Source organism: Sebastes fasciatus, chromosome 8 (genome assembly GCF_043250625.1).
Source record: "Sebastes fasciatus isolate fSebFas1 chromosome 8, fSebFas1.pri, whole genome shotgun sequence".
In the NCBI taxonomy this organism is placed as follows: Eukaryota; Metazoa; Chordata; class Actinopteri; order Perciformes; family Sebastidae; genus Sebastes; species Sebastes fasciatus.
The window spans coordinates 33,974,858-33,994,209 of record NC_133802.1 but is presented as its reverse complement, the minus strand read 5'-3'; the positions used below and the strand labels follow the sequence as shown (position 1 = coordinate 33,994,209).

General features: G+C 37.7%; 2 protein-coding genes and 1 long non-coding RNA gene across 5 annotated transcripts in view; 1 reads left to right on the top strand and 2 right to left on the bottom strand.

The window, feature by feature from the left end:
- LOC141772007 (uncharacterized) overlaps positions 1-19,352 on the top strand; it is a 100,759-nt gene that overhangs the window by 70,297 nt on the left and 11,110 nt on the right. The window lies entirely within an intron of this gene.
- On the bottom strand, positions 2,375-13,911 carry rer1 (retention in endoplasmic reticulum sorting receptor 1). Of its 2 annotated transcripts, XM_074642618.1 has the most exons (8): positions 13,773-13,911; positions 10,345-10,426; positions 9,668-9,772; positions 9,196-9,292; positions 7,661-7,739; positions 5,993-6,128; positions 4,380-4,434; positions 2,375-2,904 (listed from the first exon to the last, which is right to left on the bottom strand). In XM_074642618.1, the coding sequence occupies exons 2-8, from the start codon at positions 10,423-10,425 to the stop codon at positions 2,894-2,896; spliced, it is 564 nt and encodes a 187-aa protein (XP_074498719.1). In that variant the 5' UTR covers position 10,426; positions 13,773-13,911; the 3' UTR covers positions 2,375-2,893. The 2 variants fall into 2 exon arrangements, with proteins under 2 accessions (XP_074498719.1, XP_074498718.1); XM_074642617.1 differs by having other exon boundaries at positions 2,375-4,434.
- Positions 14,883-19,352, bottom strand: part of tp73 (tumor protein p73) — a 36,493-nt gene continuing 32,023 nt past the window's right edge. For both annotated transcript variants that reach the window (XM_074642589.1, XM_074642588.1), the window contains 2 exons: positions 18,700-18,793; positions 14,883-17,458 (listed from right to left, as the gene is read on the bottom strand). In XM_074642589.1, coding sequence (XP_074498690.1) covers positions 17,057-17,458; positions 18,700-18,793 — 496 coding nt within the window. In that variant the 3' untranslated portion in view covers positions 14,883-17,056. The remainder of the gene's footprint in view (positions 17,459-18,699; positions 18,794-19,352) is intronic.

Genomic DNA, 19,352 nt, shown 5'->3' with positions numbered 1-19,352 from the left:
ATAAAAACGGTAATGTGATATGTCGCCGCAAATGCCGTCCCATTCGTATTTATAACATTTCAAGCCCCTCACACTCAACCATTTACCAGGTGACGTCAGTTCAGTTAAGTCCCTGAGGGTTCAGGGCTTAAGGCCTTAGGGGGGACGTTGGGATTGACCCTAAGCACACAGTCAAGACAACGCGGGAGTGGCTTCTGAACTACTCTGTGAATGTCTCTTCAGTGGCCCAGCCAGAGCCGGGACTTGAACTCAAGTTTAACATTCATGGGAGACACTTTCCCTCTGTTAGAAGAGAGGAGATGCATCAATCCAACTCTTAATTCCGGTCTGGTCAGACACCTGAATATGGATATCTGCCCATCTGATATCAGAGCTCTGCTTTGCATTCCATTTGCATTCCATTTGCATTCCATTTCATTGGAACTGTATGTTAAGTAGGCTTCACATACAAACAGGTGTAGGAGTGCAAATTGCTATGGCTATTACTTTAATGTTTTAGAAAAACCTCAACAAATCAACCACTAGTAGATTTCTATAAATGAGTTCAAAAGACAAAATATCACCTCAAAGAGGAGCGCAATGGCAATCAGTCCGATAAGTCATTATTATTGTTTTTAACTGATATTGGATCGGATCAGTCCCATCTATAGTTAGAACATTTGGACTTTTTTAGTTTACCTTTCTCTATAGCAGCGGTCTGCAACCTGTGACTCTTTAGCCCCTCTCCAGTGGCTGTGGATAGTTAAAAATGGAAATGAATAACTGTTTTTTGTTTACATTTTCATTTTTATTTATCATTGTTGTAGATCTATGGTACGACGGAACGACGGAGTATTAGGGCCACATTGAGGAAAAAAATAAATCTGAGATTTCGAGGATAAAGTCATAGGTTTACGAGAAAAAAAGTTGTATTATGAGAAAAGTGCGAAGTTTAAAAGAAAAAAGTTGTAATATGAGAATAAGGTCATAATATTATAAAGTAGTAATTTTACGTGTTTTCTTTTTTTCTCGTAAAGTTATGACTATCATAATATTACGTCTTCTTTTCTCGTAAAGTTATGACTTTATTCTTGTTATATTATGACTTTTTTCGTGAATAAAACTTTATTCTCATATTACGACTTTTTTTCTCGTAAAGTTATGACTTTATTCTGTAAATCTCAATGTTTTTTCCCTCAATGTGGCCCTAATACTCCGTAGTACATTTGCACTTTGGCCCTCACTGCATTAGACTTATATACTATATACTTAGACTATAAACTGTGTTACCTTCATCACAATGCTCAAATGTTTTGCGGCTCCAGACAGGTATTTTTTTGGCCTAAAATGGCTCTTTTGATAGTAAAGGTTGCTGACCCCTGCTCTATTGCAACTCAGGTTTAAAGGGACTATTTGTAACTTTCAGAATTGCTTGTTATCAGCGACACCTGTGGTCGTGAAGTCAACGAAAGTCAGTGTCGGCCTCGAAACAGTGATGCGACACACGTCAGCTAAAACCACAATATCACTCTATATTTCACCTGCTTGGCAGTAATGTTAGCTGATCAGACGAAGGTCTCTCCATGAATCAATGCTGTCTCCCTCTCCGGAGGTAGAAAAGCGGGTCGGTGCCGGGACTGAGCAGGAAGAGAAACGCTATCAAATCCGACCGAGTGCCGCTGATAACGTTACTCTCTGCAGAGCCCCGTCACTTCCCAAGACACGGGAAACCTCTGTTGGTCTGGAGGAGCTGCAGCAGTTATTTCTGCACAAACGTCCACTGTACATTCACTAGATATTCTCAGAGCTAAACTAACTCTTCTTCAGTGTGGAGTGAGCACGCGTTCACGTCTAGAGGTGGAGCGAGCAGAGCGAGAACGCTCGCTCACTCCACACTGCAGTCTGAGTGAAGGCGAGCAGGCAGCGGAGGAGAGGCTCCGGCCACACGCGAGCATGCATATGCGAGCGCGCATGTGTCCCGACCCGGTACATTTATACGCTTAAAAAGATACAAACAGTCCCTTTAAGCAAGTAAGGCTAATAGTGCAATGAATGGTTTTAGAGAAATTTAAGGAGAAAGGTGCACTTGAGTCCATGATGTGATGAATGCATGCAGACAACAGCAACATGGGAAGTTAGATATTGAGAGTATTTGCTATCACTTCTAAATGTGGCCTGTTTGCACATTAATTCTGTTAATTTGTGTTCATATCACTTTTTCATTGTATTTCTCATCACTAATCTAGGGACATGTATAGTGTGTAGAAGATGATTAGTGAATTATGAACTGTACTTAAAGTGTCGTGACACCGTGGGCTCAGATCAAACTTCAGATCCAGATCCTTTAATTCTCTGTCATGAATATATCTACGAAAATATGAGGCAGACGACTATGAACTGTTTGAAGGGACACAGCCTCTTTAATAGCATTTTGGAGTGAAAAAATTACATTTAAGTTATTAAAATCATGTTTTTGTTTGTAACTGTAGCACAAGAAAACAATAACATGCAATCCATGAGAAACATATTTAATTCATCAAATCTAGAACCCAATTAACCAGTCCTGCTTTCATTATCAATTTCAACTGAAATGAATTTTAAACACGTGGAAACAAGTATGGTGGTAGGAAGAAGAAACAAAAAATAAAAATAATCTCAAAAAAATTTCATATTTTTAAAATATATATATATACAAATCCTCCAGACAACCCTTTTGAAACACAAACTTTTTACAGGAAAATGTTTTGATCCCTTACTACAGTGCTGATCAAAGTTTAGTAATGACAGATAATCCCCCAGCAGTCTGATAAAAATGGAGAAAAAACAAATCAACAGGTTTTATAGAAAAGAAAAAAGTGTGATCGGCAACCACTTCATCCATTTGTTATAATAAAAGCTCTCAATCTCTGTTTTCTTATGTTTCCTCTGCAAAAGAAAGAGAACAAAAGTTTGCTTGGAATGACTATTTACCATAACGTTTTTCAAAGTAAACACATGATTATAAAGTACTACAACAGCTAGTCTACACAAATTGAATGGACCCCAGGCTTTGAAACCCAGACGGGTAAATGTTTCAAAGAGAAAAGGTCATCGGGATAAACATGTAATTTTTCAGATTATCTCAAATTAGACCTCGTTATGAATTGGATTCGAATACTGGTTGTGCACTTTGAAGTCAAAGTATGTTTTGAATAATTATGCACACAATGGTCTAAAAATCTAAAATAAATTCATTGACTTGCCATTTTCAAGCTAAATGCCCCCTAAAATAATGCAAAATAATTTGGTTTATTGGGGGGCGCTCAACAACACAGTATCCCATCTGTTAAACTCTACGAAGGCGCTAAAGTAGAAAGAACTGATTTAAGGTAGACTACAGGCTACAGGAGACTAAATGGGTTGGGATTAGTGACACTCGGCTTTGAATTATGCATTCAATGATGTGGTGGGTGGCTGAAGATTCAAGTCAAGTCCCTGTTAATCATCCATATTGATGCTTGCTGCACAGGCTATGCTAGTGAGAGTCAGGTAATACACGGAATTGCGTTAGTTGCCAATTCAGGATAAACAATCAAATTATGTCTAATCATTTGAAGAGATGAAGTGTTGTCCTGCCTGTCATGAATGCATATTCAAGTGAAATGTGACTAATTTTTTTCCAAAGTGTCTGCGTGTAGTCCAGAGGACCACCAGAGCAGCCGCACACTTTTTATCACAAAAGATTAACTTAAAGACCGTTGTGTTTCCTTCAGATTTCCTCTTAAACATCTAAAATCATGTAATTTTTTTCTAACACTACTGACTTCAGTACTTCAATATATAACTTGTTACAAATAAGTAGGTACCAATATATTAATCAGAAAAAGTTGGCAGATTTATTTCACTTGGGAGAAAGGAGATGTACTGGAATCACCATCATTGAAAAAAAATCATAAACAAAACAAAACAAAAACAAAAATTACAAATTTCACTGCAACTTTTTTTTCAGTGTGGTTCCTCCTTGGTGACTTTATACTTACCCAGTGGGGTTAAAAAGGCAAAAGGCAGCACTGAGTCTCACCTACTACTGAACAAATGCAGACCAATCCTAAAATGAGGATCAGGGTCCTCAAGAACAAAAAAAAAACCTATCCCTTAATAATAGACAAAGGCAATATTTGCAGTCTAATTTTGATCCATGCTGCTCAAATCCTTCAGCCAACACTGAACCATGGATCAAAACTCGTACTTTTCATGTCATGTTTTCATGTTACTGTCCTGCTTACAAAATGGAAAATAAATCTCTGCCCCTTGTCGCTCCCCGCTAGCTGTGACTGATACATTTTAAATGGAGGAGGAGGGGAGGGGAAGGGAAGGTGGGAGATTCTAACTAGCAAAAGGTTTCCCTGTTTCGTCCTTGCCTTTGTATGTCCTCTTCCCGTGTGTGAAGGGTAGGTATCTGTACTTGACCATATGCTGGAGAAGGTGGGGAAGAAAAAGAGGAGAATTAGCAACAGGTATATTTATATATTTGCAGTATTATAAATGGGTGTCTGTGGCGACATTTACAGAAGAAATGCTGTTCTATACACATACAAATTGGAACTAGGCACACTTTTCGGACAAGTTTGTGTACATAGAAATAGAATTTTTCTATTTTTTTTTCTATACTCATTTATCAACAAAAAGACTCCAGACTGCTAAACTCGTAGCAAAATGTTGTGAATCAAATAGAAATACTGAATCAACCAGGACTGACATTTTAAGAATTGCCAATTAAATTTTTTAGTTTAGGGCGTTTTGATCCGTACCGTGCCCGAGTACGATTGTCCCCCTTCTCTCCACTCCCACGCCGCTCAGCTTTCACATTAGTAAAGTTGTTCTGTACCCGAGTACACTTGCTTCATCATCCACGTGTATTTGTTTATGTTGAGATCAGCTGTTCTAGTTGGAAGCATCGTAAAAACACTCACCGAAACCGTTGCTAGTTTTTCCAACAATCACCAACTCTGGTTTGGTGGAAATAAACTCTTTCTCTATTTCACCGAGTTTGATGTGAGAATATGCCGACTCTACACACCGTTTCCCCTCCGCTGTCTCTTTCTTTCTGCCTGCTGAGTGGCTCTCGTTCTTCGGAGGCAGGCTATTAAACTAGTTAAATAAAATAACAAATATCGCCCGACTCAAATGCCTACTATTGTTTATATTTTAAGGACCCTCTCGCCTGCCTTCCTGCTTTATCAATCATGTCCGTACAGTTCAGAGGATGAACTGTCGGCGCATGCTGCGCGCAGATACAGATTTCGGAGGAGACCTGCGGCGTTGAAAAAAGCCTGTCCTGTTCCAAAACTACTCGCTGACGGCTAACGTTGCTCGCGTTATAAAGCAGTCCACTTCCGTGTTTTGGTCAAGGCCTATAGAAAGGAGGCTGGGTCACGCTTCATATCTTTGGGCTACAACACATGCGCAGTAAAATCTGGTCTGTACTCGCCGAAATTGTGCCAATCGCAACGCTCGACCGCAGCTTCAGTTACACTGCGCATGGGTTATACCAAGACCCGTGTCCGCCCGTGTCCCAGCCTCCTTCAATGGGCCTTGGTTTTGATACAGTCGTCTTTCACACCTGATGTGAACCGTACCCGAGCACACATGAACCGTACTCCAGACCACCTTTTCAAGTGGTCTCGAGTACTGATTGACGAAACGTGCTGCTTGAGAACGGTACGGAGCGTTCACACTGATCAAACGAACTGGACTTTGGGGTCAAGTGTACTCGGATCCGGGCCCGGATCCATGATGTGAAAGCACCCTTAGTTTTGGTAAAAGCTGAGGACATCTCTACTTTAATTTATTTTTGTATTGCCTTGTATAGTCTGGTACTCCTGACATTCTACACTGCATGCTCATGGTGCATGATAAAAAGATTTGCTTCTCCACTCTCCACTGTTTGCATTACACTGTGACTCCAGTACAGCCGCAAGTGTGTCAATGTATGCAGTGCATGGGTATGTGTCAGTCAGTGTATAGTTTTTACCTTGATCTGCCTCTTCATGGTGATGCAGAAGAGCATGATGAAGTACATTACAAGTATAGGCCAGAACACTGGCACATTGAAGGCTTCAAAAAATGTGCAAATCATGGCGATGACGATGCCTTTTGTCGCCGAATGCCTGGATAAGAAAAGTAACATAATCTCGGTTACAACAGCGTGACCACATTTGTGACGATTATGAAGCATAAATCAACATCCTTAACTCTAAGTTCAGTTAATGCAGCCAGCCAGTCTGAAAACAACTGATGAATAAACTATTCAGTACCATTACAGTTATCTCATAATTTTAAAAACAACACAGTCATTTATTTGAGCCATATGAAAAAGGGGAACCAAAGATTATCTTATCCAGCTGCGTGACTGATGCAAAACAACTTTCCTTTAGCGTTTGCATAAACACGTGGCAGTTGGGCACGGTTTAACACAAACAACAGAACACAGACAAATGTGGACTTAATGCTCAACTAGTAGCTTTGAATACACCATGCGTGCAAATATTGTATCGATACACGGATATCAAGTATCGATCTTTTATTATATAAACTATTAACCTCTTAACAATCCGACCCAGCCACTATTCCGTCGTTCAGAGGTTATAGCGCATTCAGTCTTAAAGATAGAGTGAAGAGACATGAAACTAGAAAACCTAAGGAATCGAAGAACGCTAAATATCAGTCCAAATTCATACTAAGTTTTGGCGAGGACGTTTTCAAAAGGGGTCCCTTGACCGCTGAATTCAAGAGATGTGAATGAGAACTGTATCTTAGATAAAACAGATGTGGACAAACTGCATAATTTGCTGTTGAAAAAAAAGGTAATAAATTGCAATATATCTTATCACAATACTCAGCATATCGCAAAATGTTTAAAATGGCAGTGAGGATGGATGGAGTATATGTTGTTCCTTAAATTGGAAAAAAAATAATTTGCCATTCGCAGAACAGCCCAGATATTTGACTATACCTCGCAGCCTCTCTTATCTTTGTTTTGACCAAATGACAGTGCTTCCGTATCATTAAGACCATTTGTATTTTGTAATTTTTGTTGTAGTATGTCTTCATTTTATTTGGACGTAGTGTATTTGGGCAGACTAATGGACTTATGGCATATGAGATGTATTTCTCTCCATCAGCTAATTTGTGTGACATCATGAAGTTTGATTTATGTAAACAGCAGTTTAATTGTTCATTTGTATAAGGTTAACTTTATCAGACGATTTCATATGTAGTCTGGGTTTTATCCTTTAATTATTATTACTAATGTGTACTTTATTTTTCATTATTTATTTTTATTCTTTATCCTTTTTGCTTCTGCAATGGGAGGGGGAAAAATACCAAAATATGGAGGGACATTTACATTTGTGCTCTATTTGTATGTTTCTGTACTCCTGACGTCACTCCCAATAAAAAAATAATAAAAAAATTGCTTGTATCGTGATAATATCGTATCACGGGTTCCTCTGCTGATTCCCACCCCTACAAGTTAAATACATACAGACTAATTCAATCTTTGGTTTATGCTAAAATGCTACCTCTTCTACGAATAAGCTCTGCATGACTTCAACACTGACCACAGGTCCTTTGAAAGGAGATCATTTGCAATGGGGAACGGGTGACAATGATAGACGGCCAGGCCATGAGCTAAACTCACCAGAATTTGAATTCAGGCAACCTCCTGATGAATGGGCGGAACTCCTCGTTCTGCTTGGTAGGAAGGGATGGGCCCTCATCTGCAGCAGAGACAGGACATAGGGTGATGAAGCAGTTAATAAAGAAGCATGAAGACCAACAATGTACAAGCCAAAACATAAAAAAAACTATATTTGATCAATAATATTATGCTAGTCAATGATGTGTCTGGCACTATGACATTTTATTTCCTGAGATGTTATGACAAGTTTGACTTTGTGGATGTTGAGCTATTTTCTTTGTTGGGATGCATCCATGTCCGTGTTAAGAAGTGTTACACACTTTGAACCAAATGTATAAATCTACAACAGTATTCCGTTCTGTTTGGATGACTATATATATACTAAGAAAGATTTTGTAACTAGTAACAAGTGAGGCTGCATACCCATGTTGTGTATGGGAAAGCATTGTTATGTTGCGTTCACACCAAGCAAATTTTGGCCTCGCTTTACTCACACGAGTTGGACCACCGGGATCGTTTGTGTTAACTTGTGTTACTCGCTCTAGACACGCCGAAGAGGAGAAGGGGCTCGTCTCCATACTGTCGATCACAAGAACTTTTCTTTCCTCCATAAACCATGGAAGAAATAACCACTGCTGCTGTTTCGTACATGTTGTGGAAGTTTCAGATATGTCAGAGGAACAAACACCGTCGTGTCTGAGTTCATAACATCCCCCGGTGGCGAGCTGTAGGCACATTCAGTGCCATTGCACTGACTGTATCTAGCAAGCCACACGTTGCTACTACAGAATGAACCCAAAATAAACAGATTGTGCTGTGATTTAATTGCAATAAACGGACGAAAATGATGCCGAAATAACAACATAATGATGTTGATTTGTAAAAAGTCTGAATTCATGCTTTGTCAGGTCTGTTCTCAAGACGACAAGCAAACAACTCTTGAATTGTTTGTTTTCTGAATGGAGTTTGGATCGATGAGTGCCAGGCTATGCTAACATTGTAGCTGCTCCATCAACACTCAACATTACTTCATCTAGGCCTAAATACAGCAGCGACGTTGTTGTTTCTACCATAGACAGTCTGTGGTTTATACATTTATACACAGAGTTTGGTCTGCTCTCTGTACTAATATGAGGTACTATCGTAGCTCTGGGTGCCTGCAAACAGCCACAATAAGTTTGTGCTCCATCTCTGATTCAATAACGTCAGGACGTCAGTGATGACAGCAGCAGAATCTCAATGCTTATAGGCTTTTGCGACACAGCGTCACACAAATTTCGCGTTGCAGTTGAAAGATTTCAACTCGTGCGGCGTTAGGAATTTGCGTCTCTTTGCCTCTTTGCATTGACTTTTTATGTAATCGCGCCGCACGTAAAGTTTGTTTCACGCTAGGTGTGAATGCACCGTTAGTACTCTTTGATATTGAACATAATGTGCGAATAGTTAAAAGCCAGGTATCAACCCAAGAGGTAACATACTGTACACAACATGACCACCATACAAAAAACTGATCAGATTTAATTGAGTCAACTTGCCTTCGTCAAGCAGTGAAGGATCCACTTTTGGCGATAGAAAAGCAATGAACAGGTTGAGATGGTAGATTCCCAAAGCATATGTTACTATATACCAACCCTGAAAAGCAGCATAAGGAACATAACCACATTAAAAGGCTTCCTTGGCAGCCAGTAAACATGAATGTGCACCTTTGTTAGTGAAAATTACGTACACAAATGTGCAAGAACGAGCGAGTAGACAATAATTCAAAAACACACATATCACACATTAGACAGGTGAGAAACAAAACAGAAGAAGAATCACTGTCCTCTTGTAGTGTCCTTTAAGCCAATCTTTCACCTTTGGTGAAAATCAGCAAAAAACATTGAATCATTTAGTAACAGTGTTGGTTTTTATTACAAACTATGTACAACTCTCATGGCTTACATGTGCTGACTTCCCTGAGCAAAGAACAATAAAGTAAATTGGAAATAAACTGAAATAAACAATTACCTGTAGTATGTACACTCTGATCATGTAGACAGCAGTAAGTAGTAGAGTGGATGCCCATCGCACTGCATAAAACGGCGTTGACTTGTCTAGCCATGTCTGATAGACCTGTTACAAAAAAATACAAAAAGGAATCAAAATGGAGCCATCAGAGGTAGAGAATATCTCTTATGAAGAAGTAAGATGCAAACCAAGATAAAACACTGCAGAGCTTCAGAAAAACACTTTCACTTTGTGGAGATACAGTGACATTGGACATTAACTTAGCATCCCATGGCTGTCATTGCTTAAACATTGCTTTCCTAACTTTGTAAAACAAAAAGTAACAAATAAATACATAGATATAGATTACCTGAATTGATATTTATTATTGAAATAATAAATCGTACAGCAATATCTTGTCAATTCAAGTATAAACCTTTTTAATGCAGCAACAACTTGCTCAAAACTTAAACAGGAATTAAAATGCCAGTATATAATTTATTAAGGTATACTGTATAAACATGGAATTGAATATATCGGACCCATTGTCACAGATTCCCGATCCAGCTATTTCAGTCAGTATCGGCCTGATATCCGATCCAGTATCGGTGCATCACTAATTTAGGCCAGAGTATCAAATCATGTAATATCTAATTACTTAAATGACATATGTGTGATCTGAATAATCGACACGTTACCTGTCCAATCCGTGTGAAAAAGGCAGCGACTACAGATGGTTTCCCATGGATTGACTCCCCAACACTGTCCCCTTCTGACATTCTGCCAGTGAAAGAAGATGAAGACATTTTGATTAGTGGTGCATGAATATAGGCCACTTGACTAGCCCGACTGAAACCGACTTTATAAGCTGGGCACTATGCACAAGTCTAGCATCTCCTAGCAAGGTGGAACTGTTACCAGCCAACATAGTTTTTGGTAAGACACAAGACACATGTCAACATTCACTTCACTTGTTGTTTATTGTTGCTTTTAATCATGTTTGAATTCTTAGTAGGGGTAAGCATGAAATGTAGGCATTTTAAAGTACAATAATCTACCCTCCTGCAAGGCTTTTTCAATCGATAGTCCAAAGAATCTCTGTATATGGATGGGATTATAGTGGTTACAGGTAATTAAAGTGGCAGTAGACTACTTCTATAGCTTTAGACTGTAGTTCCGTCAGCTCATGTGAGGGAATGTCGCCCCCTCCTGGTGGAGCTAGAAAATGCACCTCTTACTTAAAGATTGTTTCTACAGATCTGCAGCAGTACCAATTGGACAAAATTACTTAAACAAACAGGAGGGAAGTTGCAAATGTCACATGGCCCGTAAATGCACAGGAAGTGATCTGCAAATGTGTAAATAGCATTCCACGTGTAGAAATAGATGCACAAATGCGTGTTTATCACTTTACATGTAAACCTTAAAATAAGTATTTACAGAGTAAGTTATGTGTTTTTGCAAATCGCCTTGTATTTTTGTGGATGTGACTTTACACAACACAAATACAAAAATACGTTTGTGGGTAGTGAAATACTTGCAGATCATGTTACATATTTGTGAATTGTCTTCTGTGGATTACAACTATTATCTACAGATTTGCTGCGGTACCAATCGGACAAAATTCTGTAAACAAACAGGAGGGAAGTTACAAATGTCATGTGGCCCACAAATGCACAGGAAGCGATCTGCAAATGCAAAATAGATGCACAAATGTGTAGATATCACTTTACATGTAAACCCTAAAATACGTATTTACAGAGTACGTTATGCGTATTTGCAAAACCGCCCTGTATTTTTTTGGATGTGACTTTACATAACACAAATACAAAAATACATGTTTGTGGATAGTGAAATATTTGCAGATCATGTGTGGAATGTCTTCTGTGGGTTACAACTAATAAAGTCCAATAAAAACTTCCATACAGATGCTGCTCTTTACAGCTCCAAACGGCTGGTTCTTTATAAAAATTATCACACATTTCAGTAGCTGCATCGCCTTCTTACAACAGAGTATTAGGGCCATATTCAGGGGGGGGGGATCTGAGATTTCAAGAATAAAGTCATACTATTTCAAGAAAAAAATCATTCATTACTTTGTAGAGAATTTCTTTTGTTTTGGGTGGAACAGGGTATTAGAAGAACTTTTTTTCTCAATTTAGATGTTGTTGGTTGGTCAAAAATACTCAAAATATGACCTCTACAATACTGAGCAGGATATTACAAAGGAGTATTAGGGCCACATCGAGGAAAAAAAATAAATCTGAGATTTCGAGAATAAAGTCGTAATATGAGAATAAAGTCACAAGTTTACGGGGGGAAAAAATTGTAATATGAGAATAAATTCATAAGTTTACGAGAAAAAAAGTTGTAATATGAGAATAAAGTCATAAGTTTACGAGAAAAGGTCATAATGAGGATAAAGTCATAACTTTACGAGAAAAAAAGTCACAATATTACGAGAATAAAGTCATAACTTTACGACAAAAAGTTGTAATATTACGAGAATAAAGTCTGATCTGGAGTCTGCCGTCTCTGAGCAGCTGTCAATAACTCGCAAACTTTGATCAAACGGTGAAACTAGGCAGCTCTGATCAAATATGAATCAATATTCTGTTACTGTAATGCCTATTTCTTTCCTCAAATGTTTTCAGAAACATCTTGTAGTGTACTGTTTAGCTGTAAAATGAGAAAGTTTGTTACCCGGCCTCCATGTTGAGATCAGTTGAGTAAATACCAAGCACCGCCCACCAGCCGGAGCACACTTTCTCATTTTACAGCTAAACAGTACACTTATTATTTTGTAGAGAATTTCTTTTGTTTTGGGTGGAACAGGGTATTAAAAGAACTTTTTTTCCTCAGTTTAGATGTTGTTGGTTGGTCAAAAATACTCAAAATATGACCTCTACAATACTGAGCAGGATACACAACACAAATACAAAAATACATGTTTGTGGATAGTGAAATATTTGCAGATCATGGTACATATTTGTGGAATGTCTTCTGTGGGTTACAACTGATACAGTCTGGTGTCTGTCTCTGTGTAGTGTAGTGTAGTGTAGTGTAGTGTAGTGAGCCCAGATGGGACAGCTGTCTGACAGGTACACATGATCAGTGCAAGAGGAGATCAGAATGATGTGGATTACGGAAATGGGGGAAATGGCATGAAGAACAAAATCGTCGCTCTGTTAAAACGATTTTTGTATCTTGAATCTGACCAATGGAGATAATTCAGCTGCTTTTACTCTGGACTTTTCAGTGATTCATTGATTTCGTAACGAGAGGATCATGAATGTTCTGGGTTAGCTGGTCGCCCTCCTTTTAACATTGTATTTTTGGGGGTTTAAATGTTATATATTTGATTATTAACTTGCATAGTGTGTCAGTAGTGATTCCAGAGCCGTTTAATGATTCATTTTAACGTGTAACGTCAGCTAGAAACAGACAGCACCGCTGAGCTGGTCGTGGTTGATGCTAACGTTAGCTGCTAACAGGCTTTAAACAGTCAGGAATGCAGCTTATAAAACATATGTATCACAAACAGGCTTATCTGGGAAAAACCATAACACGAATACGATCGAAATAAATCAAACAATAACTGTCACAAACGTTTCATCTGTGGTATTATTTTAAAGTCACAAATTAGCCTTAGAAATAGCTAACTAGCCATCTAAATGTACCCTTTGGCCCAAATTTCCGCTTGTCTGGGTGATGTAGTTTTAGTAACCGCTATCGAGCTGTTAAATGAATATACGCAACTACATTATCCACAATTCCATGGTAGCGCCTATTAAAAAGTGGCAACATAAAAGTGTAGTTCACGACTCGCTCTCTTTCCATTTAAATGTATGGTCATCAGGGGAGACGTTGAACTACAAATCCCAGCAAGCAATGCGATAATCTTGACAGCTCACTTCCGGACTATACTGTGCTACGTTGCCAACGGCTCCGCGGCTAGCCAGCTAGCAGCCCTTAGAAACCAAACGGTGCTCCAGTTTACTTCATTAGTTACTCTCTGAGCGATTTAAACGGGTTGAAATGTGTTTTCTTACTTTCAATACGTGTCTGCGTTTCGTGGTTGTGTTAGTAGTCGTAGTGGAGATGATGAATGACGGTTGTTTCTTACCTGATGCGGCCGCTGTGTCACTACCGGCTCGACCTAGCTAGCTACACTAGCCACTGCTCGTGCAAGCTGCTGTTAACACGTCACTACTTCCGGGAGGCTGGATAGTAGAGCCCCGAGCATGGATGTGTATTAACAGAACCCATAGTAGAGCCCCGAAAACCGATCAACTGCTGACTTCCGTCTTCATTTCCTCGATAAAACGTGTTCCAACAAATTCACAAGGTTTATTCCAACTAACGATTTTATGACAGTATTAGGGCAACATTAAAGAAAAAAAAGGATTTCAAGAATGAAGTCATAATATTCAAGAAAAAAAAGTAATAATATTAAGAGAATAAAGTCGTAATATTAAGCGAATAAAGTCATAACTTTACGAGAATAAAGTAATTTCCTCCTCCTCTAAAGAGTCAGTTTCTCCATCAGGTCTGTGTGGTTCTTTCTTTAGAATAAACACAGTTTTTCTTGCACAATCTCTTCAAGGTCCTGATAATGTGGTGCTGATGAGCCAAAAGATGAAATATTTGGTTATTTGTGAAACTTAAACTAAAGTAGAACTTCACAAGATGCTCCACGTTCCTCACTTTCACACAGCTGCTCTATTTCCCCTCTAAAATAACACTTTATAATATTATGACTTTATTCTCATAATACTAAACATTTTTTTCTCGTAAATTTATGAGTTTATTCTCATAATATTACAGTCTCGAGTCTAGTCTCGAAAAATGGCTTGATCCCTTTTTCAAAACTTTGTTTTATTAATTAATTCTTTTTTAATTTTATTGTCTGTATAAATGTTTTATGTCTACTGTGATATCTGCTTAGTTTTGAGGATGATAACTTTGTTATTGTAATGATTTTTTCCTTGCTGTTTGTAAATACATTTGTCTTGTGAATTAAAAAAACAAAACCACACAAGCGCATACAATGGCGCGTACACTTCCCTACTCGAGTTAGTAATATAAATAAATAATAACATATTCATTTGATTGCACGTTGCTTTAAATGCTGCATATATCTCGTCCATACCCTTGCTAAATAACTTAATCTCCATTCAAATAAAACTCCAGTGTTTAGTCTAAAACATTTTTATGACTTTGATAAAGACACAAATTAAAGGAAAGCAAATATTTTAATATCCATCATTTTAAGAAAAAAAAAAAAAACACTGAACTTAACAACCTCAGAAACTAATGGACATCGATGAACAGCAATAGTTATATAGGTACACATCTTAATAATCATAACAAAAAACTTACCAGGGATATTAAAAAAAACAAGCACTATTTCTATTTACATCGTGGTCATTCATAATACTGATCATAAGCACAAATAAGCCTCAATTATTTTACTTTTAAAGCATTAAAGTGCTCTTTTTTTGACCAGTTGGTGGTTAGTGGGTGATAGTATGTGTGAGTCAGGTACAACCGTACAAGTTATTATCGTGGTACAAAGTCAAGTAGTTACTGCAAACAAATTTGACATCATTAGAATTGCACCGTGATTAATTTTGCTTGATGGATGGCAAAGAAATACAACTGGAATGTTGCTATTAGATATCCACAAACAAGTGCCATGAAGATACAGACTATAGGTACACAACTAGCTATCATCAATATATGAGGACCTTGCCCTGCAAGGTTTTCCAAAATACACAAAAGGACAAAAATGCTACGGTCTTGTCTAATGTCTCGGTAAACAGGGATGCTATTCTTAATTTATTATTCACAATTCTGATTAAGTCCCTGCTAGTAAGATATAATACTGTTTTGATAGTTTGTCTCAACTGTTTTGCAATGTGCTTCTATACAAGAATTACAGTATTTCCTATGACTTAATACAAAAATTACCGGATGCAAGGTCTAACTTGTGATATGACGTGTTCACTGTGATTTCCATTAGTTACCATGAACACACACTATTAATACTAAAGCCCATTAAACATTTTTTAAACAATGAAATGATAAAGGCACATTGAACTAAAGGTAGTCAGTATGCCCTTATCATTTCATTGTTTAAAAAATGTTTAATGGGCTTTGGTATTAAAGGTCCCATATCGTGCTCATTTTCAGGTTCATACTTGTATTTTGTGTTTCTACTAGAACATGTTTACATGCTGTAATGTTCAAAAAACACATTATTTTCCCCGTACTGTCTGCCTGAATATACCTGTATTTACCCTCTGTCTGAAACACTCCGTTTTAGTGCATTTCAATGGAATTGCAACAGAATTGCGTTGCTAGGCAACAGTTTGGGTCCATGTTTACTTCCTGTCAGCTGATGTTATTTACAAACACTGCAACAGGAAATAAACTGGGACACATTTAGAATGTTTACGTTTAAAACCGGGTAATGGTCTAAATATTGTATATTTGTGACATCACAAATGGACAGAAATCCTAACGGCTTGTTTCAAACGAGCAATTTCTAAATACAGGCTGCTGTGTGTATTTCTCTGTATATTGAGCGTTTTGATAGTTTAATAGTATTTATATATATCACTTAAACCTGCTTAATAATGTAAAAGACCTGAAAATCTCACTTTTTACAATATGGGACCTTTAATATCATAGCCATTAAACATGACCGTGTTCCCATCGGTGTGTGTTTTTTATCAGATATACCATTCAATTCTTTACATCTGCTTCAAACAGGAGATACACTGTTTTGAATCTAAACTCCCCCTTTTCAATCACATCTAGTCCTAAACATTTACAAGATACAGTATATACATTTGTACAAGTGAAGGAAAACAGAGAACAATAAATAAGTCAGCTGAGAACTATCAAGTTGTGAATTGGTGATACATCTACTGTGACATTTGTGCAATTGTGAAATTACTACATTTTATGTTCACTATAAATGTAACTGGATGATGTAAAAGATAAAAAAAAAAAATCTGTTTGTATTATTGCACATTGCAACCAATCAACATTATGTTTTCCAGCAAAAAAATATACAACTTATTAGAGTCCCAAAAAGTTTAGTCCAGACCATAATGTGTTTAGCGTTGCCTTGACGATGCTATTGCCACAGTGGTATTTGCTATTTAGACTTGAGACGTCCTTTTGTGTCATCTCATGTTCAAACTTCTGGGTGGAACAATTGTTCAAGCACAAAGTAAAGACTGCACAGGGAAGTGCATTAACACACTGAATCAAAATGAAACTTGATTACCTGCACTGAAATATGACAGCAACACCTAAAAGCACATTTAAAGACCCTATCCACATGCTTTTACTTTGTAAATAGGCTGATGCTGAACAGTCCAAAGATTCTCTTCAGGCTCAGTGAACATCACTGTCCATGAACTCCTCCTTGATGGAGTGCTTGCTACGCGACAGCTTGCAGTCGGGCATGTCGAAACCAAAGTCAGCCCACTCATCGGTAGCCGGCCCCATCCCCGACGTCCCAACGACACCCGGCCTGTTGGGGATGGTGATGGTGTGGCGGACGCGGAAGTGCACGGCCTCCATCACGCGCTGGCGTTGGTGTTCCCCGCTGGCGGCCCCGATGGCCGCCATGGCGGAGGCGGTCATGTTGCTGCTGGAGCGAAGTAGCTGCTGGCCGTGATAGTCGTGGTGGTGAGCAGAGGCGGGCAGTTGGAGGGGAGCGACTTGTTTCATGTCCTGCAGACCTCGCCAGATGGCGAGGCGGTACTGCTCCGGGAGCTTTAGTGCACCTAAATCCTGGTGACGACACAAAGTTAGAAATTGGAGGAGTGTGAGAATGTAGGAGAAAACTACGAACAAAGAAGGAAAGGATAAGAGTGCATGTGCATCCTCATGTGTTTGCTTATAGATATATAAAAAATATGGTTCCTGCTCAGCAAAACATGGATCTACATCTTCATCACCCTAGAAAAAATTACAAATCCTCGAACAAAGTCTTCAATTTTAATTATTTTGATTCAGTGTATTAAATGAGTTAGTCTATTCAACTTTCTTTAATGAATATAAATTAATTTAAATTAAATTAATTTACTATAATAGCATTAGAGCTAAAATAATTTTTTGGTTATTGTGGTTAAATAAATGTAATTTACTGGACCGTTAGATTGCTGTTAATACAGTTGTAGGCCTCAATTTGTGTGCGTCAAGTGGGAGAACAAATACGTTTTTGACAGCGGTGAAAATGTTGTTTTTGAAAGGCTAAACGCCAACAAATATGGATTGATCATTTCGTTATATTTTGATACAAAGTATCAAAAAAAGATATATATTTTTAAATAGTATTATATACAGACTTTTGTGTAAATGATCCAGTAAGTGTTATTATTTTAAATTATATGTTATATTTTCCTAAGAAAAGCTGAGCCCCCCCGACGTCAGTGTATTAAATTAGTTAGTCTTTTCAACTTTCTTTAATGAACATAACTCGACAGTTTTGTTTCGTCAACATTAATAAAGTGATGACGTCTTGACGGATTCGCCAAGCGAATGCAGATACATAATATGACCTTTCTTTTGGTAGCAACTTAATTAATTTACTATAATAGTGCAAAAGCCAAAATAGCTTTTTGGTTATTGTGGTTAAATAAATGTAATTTATTGTGCTTTTCGATTGCTGTTAGATTGCTGTTAATACAGTTGTGGGCCTCAATTTGTGTGCGTCAAGTGGGAGAACAAATAGGTTTTTGAACGCGGTGAAAATGTTGTTTTTGAAAGGCTAAACTCCAACAAATATGGATTGATCATTTTGTTACATTTTGCTACAAAAGTATCAACAAAAAAATATATATTTTTAAATAGTTTTATATACAGACTTTTGTATAAATTGTCCAGTAAGTGTTATTATGATTTCAAAAATGTTTACTTTAAAAGAAAGCAACCTGTTTTATGTTCAGTAATTTGTTATTTCCGTTACTGTTCTACGAAGCTCTAAATTGTTTTCACTGTGAGATTGTGAGTGCAGGAACGGGAGAGGTTACCTCCATGGAGAGAGTCTGGAGGTGGTAGAGAGACTGGAGGCCTTGGGAGGTGAAGTACTCAATGAAGTTCTGACATCCCACACTGGTTAGAAAACTGTAAGGGGAGAAAAGCAGGGCTGCTTAGACTGCCGTTAGAGCACAGCTGCAAAGCTAAAAGAAAAAGACTATGGCATAAAAATGCAATAACACTGATGAGTGCAGTTGTGCTTGAGTAGAATAAAGAATCCTAACTTGATAATTAGGGTTTTATTTTTAGCTGAATACAAAAGCACCTCATTCTGTTGTGTTACGTCGTTATCTACTCAAGCTTTAATTAGTTTAGTTCAAAACTGAGAGAAAGAATCAGGGCACAGATCTATCCCCAAGTGTAGATAAATAAACTAAACATCTTGATAGATGCAGTGTAGGTAAAACCATAAACATGCATTTATATTAATGATTCATAAGGCCATTCTTGCTTTGATGAAGAACCTTTATTATAAATACATGAAAAATGTTAACGTTTTGGCAACATACAGTGTAATTGAAAAAAGAAGCTATAACTGTACAATAAACATAACAAAAGGTGGACAAAATCTGTTGTATCAAAAAAATATTAAAATTGCAAAAGCAAAGTTTTAAAAGTATTAAAAACTACATTGACACATTATCTA